The sequence below is a fragment of the Heptranchias perlo genome, chromosome 38 (assembly GCF_035084215.1).
Source record: "Heptranchias perlo isolate sHepPer1 chromosome 38, sHepPer1.hap1, whole genome shotgun sequence".
Taxonomy (NCBI): domain Eukaryota; kingdom Metazoa; phylum Chordata; class Chondrichthyes; order Hexanchiformes; family Hexanchidae; genus Heptranchias; species Heptranchias perlo.
In genome coordinates, this window is record NC_090362.1 from 6340893 (window position 1) to 6354514 (window position 13622).

Below are 13622 nucleotides of genomic sequence, written 5' to 3' on the forward strand. Positions count from 1 at the left end.
ATTGAACCCCGTGAGTGCATTGCCACTATCCTCCTGATAATATTCTGTTGAGAAGGGGCAAAGGGTACCCCTTACGGTCTTAGAACTCGTCTTAGACTGAAATGGACAAGCCCTAACTTTCTGTGGCAAGTTTAGTTCGTATATATCATGCAAGTACAGAAACTTCATGGCATTCAATGCATGAATGGTGTGTCAAACAGCGAGATGCCGTTTTCATGAAGCTAACAGCGGAGTGGCGCATCTCGAGCAGCAACTTCCGGATTTTCGCGTTTAGCTGCGCATCTGCCCTCGTCTGAAGTTGCTGTGTGATTTTCGCATAAATAATAGTGAGCGCCGTTAGCCTTACCGTTATCTTGACAGCAAATTCTGGGCCATTTTTAAAAGGAATGAAAGTAGTGCAAGTGGGGCTTCCCTGAGCCTTACGATGTTCTGCAACCTTATTTAAAGCCACAATCAGTCCTACACATTCCTCACAAAAACAAAATCCTGCCCACTCCTTTGTGCTATGCATGCTGTGACAAGCCAAAGAATCACCTTAAGAGCCATTGATTTTGTGTAAGTAATAGCTGTTACCATTTCTTCAAAACAATTGTGAGTAAATACTGAGGAAAAATGGTCATAGGCATTTTTTTCCATTATGTCTGCTAGTCTCAATTCATTGTCAAACTGAAATGGGTGTTGAGGGGCAAAAAACAACTATGTTGTTAAGGATTGTGAAAGCCTTGTTAAAGGCCAGTTATAATGAAATCAACAGTTTTGCAGCAGGGTGACAATAAAAGAAATGGGAGTTAGTCATATGAAGGAAGGGCAATGTCAGCACAGTTTTATTACATGCTGTTTACGTATAATCAGTGGTGGATTTAGTGGGTTGCAAGGGAAGCAACTCCCACTTGTGGCCTTAACCCAAGGCGATCCCCACTGGCAGGTCCAATGGATCATTTGTCATTCACAGAAATCCATTATTTATGTCTGAGTGTGACTTTTACTACTGGAAACAAATTCACTGTATTGATAACTCCTCTAATAAAGTCACATTAAATTAATTGAACATTTACATTTTTCAATTCTGTTTTAGAGCAATTTCTTATTTCTTTCACTGATTCATAAGTTTCTTATCATCTTCTTATTCAGTTATGTTTCTGTTTGATGCTTTTTTCTCCCTCTTTCTTCAGCTTGTTCTTTCAAGGGGGTAGATCTTCACTTTGTTTGATAGTGATAGCGAATCGGCAGCCCATTTTTCATCTCTCTCAATTTTTATTTCCATTGACTATCGCATAAAGTCAAGAACTACCCCAAAAATCTGCAATCCTTTCTTACTTCTCTCTCTCAGTCCTTTGGAATCTCCATCATTACTCCTCTTTGTTCTCCCCTTTATTGATCGTTCACCTTTGAAACAAGGGGCTGGAGGGTGACAAGTGCTCGAGCTGCGCCCAGTATAGGCCAGCGCTATTGGGAAAGAATGGGAGGAAAAAACTGTATTAAAATCTCAATGCTATTACCAAATATAAAACTCAAGTATATTTTGCCTTCATATGTGTTGTCAGTTTGCCAGTTACTTTTTGAAATATGAACATTTTATTGAATCATAAATGTCACTTTGGTTTTGTTTGAAATCCTCACCGACTCTGTTATCGTTATGGGGACCTTGGATTACTGGATTTTAGTTAATGGTGGTAATTTGATAAAAATGAATTAATATGCTGCTATGTTATATAAGTAGATTGGCATGGCTCCCCGTTTGCCTACCTAATAAGTCACTGCTGCAAAATAAATTCATTATGTGAAGTGCTTTGAGATATTCCAAAAATTTATAGACATTTTAGTTTTAGATTATTGGTAAAATATTATCCATTCAATCTCTGATGAATTATCACTTCAGCCATTCTGGATAAAGCCCCACTTGTTAATATATATATATATATACACAACTTCATACATGACTTTCCCCTTCTTATGAAGATGAGGGGCATTTGTCAATTGTGGAAATTCATTCATAGGTCAGTGTGAGTACCACGTTTCTACTGGTTTGATTTTGTCTAGAGAATTTGTAAACTCATTTTTAAGGAGCACATTTACAACTTCACTGCACCCTAGCACACAGAGGAAGTCTTTCCCCTTCTGCAATCACCTCAATGGAGGGCAGTTAGCTAAATGAAGTTTTCAGTATTTATGCTAATTCACAGCAACCTAGGTAGTGATTGTGAAATCAACAATATTACAGACGGTTCGTGGTTGCATGGTTTTCTGTTGTTTCTAGTATCGAATTCATGTTTCAAGAATTCAACAACAAAATAATTGCCAATTTTGATTGTGACAAGTGTTTAAATCTAGAAAAAATACAGTAAGAAATCCTTTCTACTTAAAAGAACAAAGTAGGATTGTAGGGAAATAGAATACCAGAAGCCTATATCTTGTACCAGTATTGAGCTGTCAAGTACAGACATCTTGTAACATTCAAGATGCCAGTAAATCATTTGGAAGATTTGCCCATAACCCAGTTTCATCCAAGCTTATTTACAGGGTTAGGGTTAGGGTTTCCATGATTTTTACGTTGACTTAATATATAAAGAGCGTATCTTCTACTTTTCCACAGACATTGATGAGTGCCATACACCAGGAATTTGTATGAATGGACGGTGTGTCAACACAGATGGCTCCTATAGATGTGAATGTCCTCCTGGTCTGGCTATTGGACTTGATGGGCGTGTCTGCGTTGGTAAGAGAATTAGTTGAAATATATGCAATGAGCTCATTTTTAAAAGAGCGTAAACTGCTTGAAAATTCATAGAAAGTGTCCTGTATTATTCAAATCTGTTTTTCACAAACATACAGGATTCTGAAATGTTAATATTTTCCAGATCAAGTTTATTTTAAATTTCAACTTATATGGTTGCATTTTCCTTTTCAAAGGTTGACACTTTGTAGAATCAAAAATGATTTTCCTATAATTTAATTTGCTGCATGTGACATCAAATGTAAAGTAATATTAGCTACACTTCACATTATTAGCTGTAATTAACCACAGTTTGGATTAATACCAGTTCTAACCTACAGTTCACATTTTACCTGTTATAAACTACAGCTCACATTATGGCCCATTATTATTTACAGCTCACATTATTGCTTGTTATTAGATACAATTGATATTATTTGCTGTTTTTAGGTACAGTTTAGGTTGTGTGTGCAGTATTTAAAATCTTGGTCCTACTTTCGCAATTTAAAGTAATATTCCAGATTTACCTTTTCCATTCTGTTAATTATCTTATACACCTTTATAAGATCACCTCTCAGGCACCTCCTTTCCAGGATGGAATACTCAAGTTCCTCCAGTCTAACCTCGTAACTTTGGCTGTTGACAGTAGGGACCCAAAATTGTGTGATTTTTGGGGGTGCAGAAGTGGGGTAGTTCTGCCATAGGAGGTTGGAATTTGGGGTATATGCCAATTATGCCCATTCTTGAATACATGCTAAATTCAAGTGAAAGTGCCTACTGGCAGAAGATGCACTTGCAGTTGCTGCCCAAAATGGTGGATGTATACAAATGTTAGGATAATGAGGGTTTCATTATTCCAGAAATGCTGACATTTAAGCCAGAATTACAACCCTGACTTAACTAAAACCTGTAGTAAAGAGGAGTAACTTACAGATTTTGTCTGACATAACAGCTTTGACTGAATTGATTAGAAAAAAATCTCCTCAGTTGTGCTAAGAAAATATTCTGCAAGCTGCCTTTCAGCAGTTTCAGGTAGATCTTTTTCTTTCCACCCTTCTTTCATGAATTCTTACTATGCGCATTCCCATATATGTACTTATGATGAAGGCAGATCATGAGCAGGAGGAAATTTAAATGAGAGAATAAAGTAAGAATGCACCAAAGGAGAAGACAACCAACTAGGAGGTATCCTTCCACCAGAGTCTACAGACCACGCTGCTCCTTTTGAGCATTTTTTAGAAGTCTGTTTACTTTCAGTAAAGAGGCATAAAAGGAACTCTGGGTCCCATTGCAAACTGACCTCCAAACGTTCTCTCAAACACAAAAAAACAATCAAAGAACAGGCATACTTTGGAACAGTGGACTTCATTTCACAAGCTGGTTTTACTGTGCACATTTATTTTCACAGCATGCTTTTTTTCACCATGCCTAACCCTGGTGCTTCTCTGTGTCTACCCTCATGTTCCACTGAAATGATACCGGAGGGCTAGAGATGGCAGCGCTGCTTGGTCCAGTGCTGGGAAGACACTTCAGCAGTGTCGCCACTGCAGGTGCATGGGCATCCTGGCCCTGTGTGCTGACAATTACATGAGCAGCAGTTGGCTGGAAAAGTCACATCAGCAGAGAGGACATTATCATGAAGGCAGAGTCTAGTCATGCTAATTGTGCTGGATTGTGGATATGAATGCCCACTGACAAGAGGAGGGCAGACCTGATGGTAGTATTTAGATCCTGCAAACTCTGAGAGATGGTGCTCCAAAGCTCTTAGAAGCCACTTTCCATTTTTCTCTTCAAACAGTCCCCCAAGTCCTGACGGCCAGTTGTCAAAGCATCCGCTATGGATGTGTGGGAATAAAAAGGTGGAAAGTGATTTTACACTTTAATTTGGGGAAATGCCTTTTTATCTCCACAAGGTTTAATTTTATGTTTAATTTAATGGGCTCTTTTTCCTAAAGAAACTTCAGGCACAAACCATGGATTTATAAAGAAAACAATAATTTATCATTCACTAGAAAAATTGACATTGGAATTTAAACAACATGTTGGATTTATGTTCGATTTAGAATTGCTTTAACAACAATAAAACAATACCTTCTGAATTCCCAGAATTCATAGCCTTTTGGAAACCAAATGTCTACCTTAGACTAACACCGGAACAAAAGTTATATACTCGTGGTTGGCTCAAGCTTGCCAGGAAGATTCCAAGAATTTTGATAGACACCATTGTAATGTAGCATGGATTTCCCTTGTAGCCAGGTCATCTGCTTCACAGGCAATCTGTAAGCCTGCATCGAGTCAGGAAGCTGTGAGGTAGCGAGCAGTCATGAAAATTCCAGATGAGGTAGTGCCTCCAGGAAGCAAAAGGCGAGGTTGGAGCAGTCACAGTGGAGCTGTTTCTCCCACCAGGGAGAGACCTGGGGGTGTACATACACAAATCTTTGAAGGTGACAGGACAAGTTGAGAAGGCTGTTAAAAAAGCATATGGGATCCTTGGCTCTATTAATAGAGGCATAAAGTACAAAAGCGAAGAAGTTATGCTAAACCTTTATAAAACACTGGTTAGGCCTCAGTTGGAGTATTGTGATCAATTCTGGGCACCACACTTTAGGAAGGATGTCAAGGCCTTAGAGACGGTGCAGAAGAGATTTACTAGAATGATATCAGGGATGAGGGACTTCAGTTATGTAGAGAGACTGGAGAAGCTGGGGTTGTTCTCCTGAGAGCAGAGAAGGTTAAGAGGAGATTTGATAGAGGTGTTCAACATCATGAACAATTTTGATAGAGTGAATAAGGAGAAACTGTTTCCATTGGCAGCAGGGTCAGTAACCAGAAGACACAGATTTAAAGTGATTGGCAAAAGAACCAGAGGTGACATGAGGAAACATTTTTTTACACAGCGAGTTGTTATGATCTGGAATGCACTGCCTGAAAGGGTGATGGAAACAGATTCAGTCGTAACTTTTAAAGGGGAATTGGATAAATGCTTGAAAGGAAATATTTATAGGACAGTGGGAAACGAGCAGGGGAGTGGGACTAATTGGACAGCTCTTTCAAAGAGCCAGCACAGGCATGATGGGCCGAATGGCCTCCTCCTACCATACTATGATACCACTGTAACTTCTGCCTAGCTTTAAAAGACCTTTTTAACATAGAAACACACCTCAAGGGCAGTAGCTTGTCGACAATAGCTTCCTACAAATACATCCCACAATTGATTGACACTTCATTTGTTTTCTCAGTGTCCACAACATAGCCAAGTTAAGTATACAGGTGTTCAAACGACCTCCAGCCAACCTGGAATTGTTGCAGTGGTGATCTATCCTCTGCTGTGTGGTCTTTTACAATGGGTCAATTAACAACCCTTTTATCATTCCTTCTACCTTTTTAAGAGTCCTTTTCCTTCAGACATGCTGGAGCTGATTTAGTATGAGGCTTTCGTTTATCAGATGTATTTTTACTACTGGTCTGGTCTGGAGGCCTCACTGTCAGAATGGCGAGTGCAGAAGCTCCTATGCTTCCACTCACTCCAAGTGGTGTTGCATCCTTCTCAGATATTGACACCAAGAATGGCATTGGACTCCTGCCATGTGCCTCTGGTCCTCCCAAATGATCCTTACTGCCTCCATGTGAATGTATTTCTCATCCAGCATCCAATTTAAAGCAAGACTCCAGAGATCTGCCTTTAGCTCTGGAGTCAGAGATTGACCTGTGGAGCCTCTGATCTCCCATTGTCAGATCCTACCTCTGAGTTCTCCAGCACTGTGAATGTAATAAATGAAGGAGTGTCATACATAGAAAAAGAATTGCAAGCAACTTATCTTGGTTGTTCCAGTGAGGTCGTTAAGCTTCTTCCTGCACTGCAAAGGAGCCCTGGGAGGTGGGAGTTATTGCCACAACACCTCCATCTACAGAGAAGCTCCTATGCTTCCACTCACTCCAAGTGGTGTTGCATCCTTCTCAGATATTGACACCGAGGATGGCATTGGACGACATGCCTGGCGGTTCTCCAGCCCCTAGATCCCAAAAAACCTGTCCCTCCTGCACTGAGTCTTTATTATGAGGACATCCAGCTTAGACTCTGAAGTTTACCATTTGTTTCTTTGCTTTAACTGCTATTCTTCTCGCCCAGGTTGCCTGCTTCCTCCAGTGCTGCCATTGTCTCTTGAAACAGCAGCAGGTTTTCTGACAAAGATTCCCAGCATCTGCAGATTTTTGATTTTCGATCAGATTTTATATCCTACTGTTGCAGCAGGTCTTTGCCTCTCCTCTAACTATTTTACACTGTCCCTCTTATGGCAACCATTCAGGATGTCCTTGGGGCCTAACTCCTACCTCTGCCAGATTTCCACCACCTCCACCCCCCACCCACCAATGTTTCTGAGGCATTGCAGGTTAGATTTACAAAGCCTGCATGACCCTTAGAATACAAATGATATGACTGCAGTTTACGACAGGGTTAGTGCCAGGGCATAGTTGAGGGCAGAAGTCCTGCTCTGCCTCACTTCCGGTGGCACAACAGTGCCATTGGAATTTCAGTTCCTAGGGCAAGCCTCTGCACTGCTTCCATCCAATGCTTGAACTACTCCTTTGTGTCTTAACAATCAGAATTTCTCTCTGGGCTTTTAAAACCCTAATCTTTCTTGTCTGTTTAACATCGTTCCTCCCTGATTCTATTTTTTTGCTTTATTTTCTCCCTTTCACTTTCCTAAATTTTGCTTTGTTTAATGTCCTTTCCTCACCAACACTAAATGATGACTTTTTTTTCTGTTTATGTTGATGTACAGATACTCACATGCGAAGCACTTGCTATGGTGGTTACAAGAAAGGCCAGTGTGATCGACCATTACCAGGAGCCTTCACCAAATCTCAGTGCTGCTGTGCCAATACTGATCACGCCTTTGGAGAGCCTTGTCAACCTTGTCCAGCAGCAAACTCTGGTGAGTACTCTCCGAGGTGAAACTAATGAAAAAAATAACGATTTTAGTAAGAGAGCATGAAAAAGCCTGTTAAAATTAAAAATTTCCAAGAAGGAAAAAACAACCATAACATCTTGATTTGCAAAGAAAATCATTAATTTCAGTTACTTATTTCTCGAGCACATTTACATTTTCAAACGTGCAAAAGTAAAATTTCTGCTCAATCAATTCTTTCAGGTTTACCAACTGGATGTCATTAAATCTAATCTAAAGCAAATGGAATAACTTAATTAAGACAATTGATAGCTATTTGTGGGGGACAGTATGAATCCATCCATAAGTGTATAATCCAGCTAAAAAAAAATTGTTGTACTGTCTCACGACGAAATAGACTTGAGAGCAAAAATAATGCATCTGTCTTTTGGTGGAGCAAATTTACTGCACCGCTCAAGAGTGCTCAGTCATAGTAGTAATAGTTTAGTGCAGAAATGTTATAAAGCCTTGTACAGTCATAGTCCTAATTGTCTAGTGGGGCAATGTCATGAAGCCTTATGTTGGTCAAGTGGTTGTTGGATCCTTTTTATTCCAATGAGAAGAGAGGTGTCCAGATTCATGGTACTAATGTCTCCATTCAATCCCTGGTAATAGTGTAGTTGCTTCCATCCAGTCACTATATAAATTCTTTAATCCAGCAACTGCAGTTGATCTCCAGTGTTTTTATCTACGTTAAGTAGTACATACTCAGGAGATCCAAAAGGCACATCTTCTAAAGGAAGCTTCACTTTGCCATTCTCGTGTCAGGAGAGAGGGCTTTATACTGCTCTCCTAGTGCTCATCTCCCCTGTTTATATTCCTACCAGCAACATTCTTCTTCAAATGTTAGACAGAAGCAGAGCAGGCAAATCTGGCATTAGATCACAAGCTCCACAAAAATAATGGTTCTATTATGATGTCATTTTTTTTATTATAGGGGCTTTACTGTATTTTTTTATATAAGTTATGCAAGTGGAAGATTAATTGAAGAAATATACAATAGTTAAAAAAAATTGTGTCAAAATTACTTATGTTTAGTGATCTCTTTATAGCTGCTTCCCTTATCACTGTAATGTGTCATGTTCTAATGTGTCATAAATCATTAGCTGTGCTTAAAGAAAAGCTGATTTGTTGTTTGACAGCAGTGTTGTGTTGATGTACCCATTTTCTCACATGGAGGTCATATTCTTTTTAGCGCTTGTTAAATTCCTGTGTGTGCTGTTTTAAACTAGTTATATTTCAAATAGGTTGTTGACTTAGCTAAACAACCCACACAATTTGATGCAGATTTGTTAACCAGTACACTGAAAGTAGAACACAGAGGAGCTCTAGCCCCTGGATGGCTATGCCTCAGACTGCACCCTAGGCCACTTATCGTTTCCTCTAACTCTGCTGCCAGCATAACAGTGACTGCTATTTTCTCTCAGCTCATTGTCACAGCAAGAAAGGCTGCATTGCAAGGAACTTGGTAATCTTGGAAATTTTAGTGGAAATGAAGACTGTGCGTGATTGACTTGGACTCAACCTGCCAGCATAGCCTTGCCATTGACAGTGCTTCCTTTTTCACTGTGACATGAATGCCAGATGTTAGCAACACCAATGGAAGAGAAAGTAAGGATTGGGTAGGAGAAGTCTGAGTTGGAAATGGAGCAGGCAAATGGGGCAGTCTGAGTTAAGGACAGGGAAAAGGATGTTCTTGGTGACAGAGGGAAATGAGATATAGAATTATAGAATGGTTACAGCCCATCAAGCCCCTCTCTCTCGTCCTCTGAAGGTGCTGACTGCGGCTAGGTTCAGTTCTACACTCGCTGGTTCCCCTCTATTTCCTGAGGCAATGCTCTTTGTAAGAGTTAGTCCAATTCCCCACTCTTTCCCCACAGCCCCACAAATTTTTTCCCTTCAAGTATTTATCCAATTCCTATTTGAAAGCCATGATTGAAACCCCTTCCACCACCCTTTCAGGCAGCGCATTCCAGATCATAACTAATCGCTACATAAAAAAGTTTTTCCCCATGTCGCCTTTGGTTCTTTTGCCAATCACTTTAAATCTATGTCCTCTGGTTCTCGACCCTTCCGCCAATGGGAACAATTTCTCTTTATTTATTTTATCTAAACCCTTCATGATTTTGAACACATCTATCAAATCTTCTCTTAACCTTCTTTGCTCTAAGGAGAACAACCCCAGCTTCTCCAGTCTGACCACTTAACTGAAGTCCCTCATCCCTGGAACCATTCTAGTAAATCCTCTCTAAGGCCTTCACATCCTCACTAAAGTGAGGTGCCCAGAATTGGACACAATATTCCAGTTGTGGCCGAACCAATGTTTTCCAAAGATTCAACATAACTTCCTTGCTTTCGTACTCTGTGCCTCTATTTATAAAGCCCAGGATCCCGTATGCTTTTTTAACCACTTTCTCAACCTGTCCTGCCACCTTCAAAGATTTGTGCATGTATACCCCCAGGTCACTCTCTTCCTGCACCCCCTTTAGAATTGTACCGTTTAGTTTATATTGCCTCTCCTCATTCTTCCTGCCAAAATGTATCACTTCGTACTTCTCTGCGTTAAATTTCATCTGCCATGTGTCCGTCCATTCCACCAGCCTGTCTTTGTCCTCTTGAAGTCTATCACTATCCTCCTCACTGTTCACTACACTTCCAAGTTTTGTGTCATCTGCAGATTTTGAAATTGTGCCCTGGACACCCAAGTCCAAGTCATCAATTCATTTCAAAGAAAGCAGTCGTCCTAGTACCGACCCCTGGGGAACACCACTGTGTACCTTCCTCCAGTCCGAAAGGCAACCGTTCACCTTCACTTAGCCAGTTTCGTATCCATGCTGCCACTGACCCTTTTATTCCATGGGCTTCAATTTTGCTAACAAGCCTATTATGTGGCACTTTATCAAACGTCTTTTGAAAGTCCATATACACAACATCACCCGCATTGCATCAACATCAACCCTCTCTGTTACCTCATCAAAAAATTCAATCAAGTTAGTTAAAAATGATTTGCCTTTAATAAATCCATGCTGGCTTTCCTTTATTAATTGTAAACAATTTTACAACACCAAGTTATAGTCCAGCAATTTTATTTTAAATTCACAAGCTTTCGGAGGCTACCTCCTTCCTCAGGTGAATCCACACTTGTCCAAGTGACTTTTAATTTTGTCCCGGATTATTGTTTCCAAAAGCTTCCCCATCACCGAGGTTAAACTGACTGGCCTGTAGTTGCCAGGTTTATCCTTGCATCCTTTTTTGAACAAGGGTGTAACATTTGCAATTCTCCAGTCCTCTGGCACCATCCCCATATCTAAGGATTGGAAGATTATGGCCAGCACCCCTGCAATTTCCACCCTTACTTCCCTCAGCAACCTAGGATGCATCCCATTCGGACCGGGTGTTTTAGCTGCTTTAAGTACAGCTGGCCTCTCTAGTACCTCCTCTTTATCAATTTTTACCCCATCCAGTATCTCAACTACCTCCTCTTTTACTGTGACTTTGGCAGCATCTTTTTCCTTGGTAAAGAGAGATGCAAAGTACTCATTTAGTACCTTGCCTCCATGCGTAGATCTCCCTTTTGGTCCCTAATCGACGCCACCCCTCCCCTTACTACCCGTTTACTATTTATATGCCCATAGAAGACTTTTGGATTCCCTTTTATATTAGCCACCAGTCTATTCTCATACTCTCTCTTTGCCTCTCTTATTTCCTTTTTCACTTCTCCTCTGTACTTTCTATATTCAGCCTGATTCTCACTTGTATTATCAACCTGACATCTGTCTTACGCCCCCTTTTTCTGCTTTATCTTACTCTCCATCTCTTTCGTCATCCAGGGAGCTCTGGCTTTGGTTGCCCTACCTTTCTTCCTCGCGGGAATGTACCTAAACTGTACCCAAACCATCTCTTCTTTAAAGGCTGCCCATTGTTCGATTACAGTTTTGCCTGCCAATCTTTGATTCTAATTTACCCGGGCTAGATCCGTTCTCAACCCACTGAAATTGGCCCTCCTCCAATTAAGTATTTTTACTCTAGATTGCTCCTTGTCCTTTTCCATAACTAACCTAAACCTTACGATACTATGATCACTGTTCCCCCACTGACATTTGCTCCACTTGGCCCACTTCATTCCTCAGAACTAGATTCAGCAAAGCCTCCTTCCTCGTTGGGCCATAAACATACTGATCAAGAAAGTTCTTCTGAACACGCTTCAGAAATTCCTCCCCCTTTTTGCCCTTTACACTATTACTATCCCAGTCTATATTAGGATCGTTGAAGTCACTGCTCTATAGTTCTTGCACCTCTCTGTAATTTCCCTGCAAATTGTTCCTCTATATCCTTCCCACTAGTTGGTGGCTTATAGAATACACCCAGTAGTGTAATGGCACCTCTACTGTTTCTTAACTCTGAGCTTGTACACAGTGTATCCAGGAATATTTAGTACCCAATTCTGCCCTTTTTTGAGCCAGGTCTCCCTTATCGCCACATCATATTCCCATATGGCCATTTGTGCCTGCAGCTCACCAACCTTATTTACCTCGCTTCTTGTGTTTACACAAATGCACTCTAAACCTATCTTAGACCCTCTCGTATTGTCTCATAGTCTGATCCCACCTAATATTGTACTATTTCTTACTCTAGTGTTATCTGTCTCTCCCAATCCTTTGTGCATCTTGTTTCTCCTTTCTAATGCTACATTCTGTTTCCCACCCCACCCCCTGCCAAATTAGTTTAAACCCTCCCCCACAGCACTAGTGAACCTCCCCGCAAGGACATTGGTCCCAGCTCTGTTGAGGTGCAACCCGTCCATCTTGAATAGGTCCCTCCTGCCCCAGAACTGGGCCCAGTGCCCCAAAAGTCTGAAGCCCTCCCTCTTGCACTATGTCTCTAGCCACGCATTAACCGGCCTTATCTTCCTATTTTTGAACTCACTAGCACGTAGCACTGGGAGTAATCCAGAGATTACTACCTTTGAGGTCCTGCTTTTTAACTTCCTCCCCAGCTCCTGAAACTCTGACTGCAGGACTTCATCCCTTTTCCTATGTGGTTGGTACCCACATGGACCACGACTTCGGGCTGTTCCCCACCCACCCCCCACCCCACTGAATGTTCTGCACCCTTTCTGTGATGTCCTTCACCCTAGCAGCAGGGAGGCAACACAACAAGCAGGACTAACGTTGGCAGCCACAGAAATGCCTCTCTATCCCCTGACTATCGAATTCACTATGACTACTGCATTTCTACACTTCACTGTGACCCCCCTATGCAGTCCTTTGCATTATGGTGCCATGCTCAGGACTGCACTCCTTCGAGATGCCCTCACCCTCGCTCGTATTCAATGCTGAGAGTGCTACACACCCAGAAGACTCCTCTTCCTACCCTTTTGGATGGCCAACCACTTGCTATCCTGAACTCTTTGTGGCTGCAAGGTGACCACATGCGATCCAGGAAACCTTCAGCCTCCCTTATGCTCTGTAGTAACTCCTGCCGCCCCTCAAGCTCAGAAACCCTCAGCTTCAGTTCGAACAACAAGGCATTTCCTGCACATGTGGCCCTCCAGGACACACGAAGTGTCCTGAAGTCCCCACATCGGGCAGGAATTGCAGGCGATGGATCTCAGCTGCCCGTCCATTATATTTATAAACCTTTTTTTCCTAAACTCCCTTTAGATACTTGACTATTATTAATTTACTTATTGTGTACTTACACAGATTACCCTACCCTTATATTCCAGATCTCTCCGAGCTCCTCCCCTCTGTTCATTGTGATGTCATTCTCTCTGTTCTCAGTGAATGGGAAAAGGGGAAACTCCCCTGGTGCTCAACGCCACTTCTCTCAACTCCGCTTCCGCTTTTGTACTGATACCTGGGGCTCTTCCCCTGGTGCTCAACGCCACTTCTCTCAACTCCGCTTCCGCTTTTGTACTGATACCTGGGGCTCTTCCCCTGGTGCTCAACGCCACTTCT

General features: G+C 41.5%; 1 protein-coding gene across 3 annotated transcripts in view; it reads left to right on the forward strand.

Moving 5' to 3' along the window:
* Window positions 1-13622, forward strand: part of LOC137304686 (fibrillin-1-like) — a 462162-nt gene that overhangs the window by 241363 nt on the left and 207177 nt on the right. For all 3 annotated transcript variants that reach the window (XR_010958610.1, XM_067973343.1, XM_067973344.1), the window contains exons 15-16: window positions 2594-2716; window positions 7498-7650. Coding sequence is in view for 2 of the 3 variants with exons in the window: in XM_067973343.1 (XP_067829444.1) it covers window positions 2594-2716; window positions 7498-7650 (276 nt within the window). In the remaining variant the exon portion in view is untranslated. The remainder of the gene's footprint in view (window positions 1-2593; window positions 2717-7497; window positions 7651-13622) is intronic.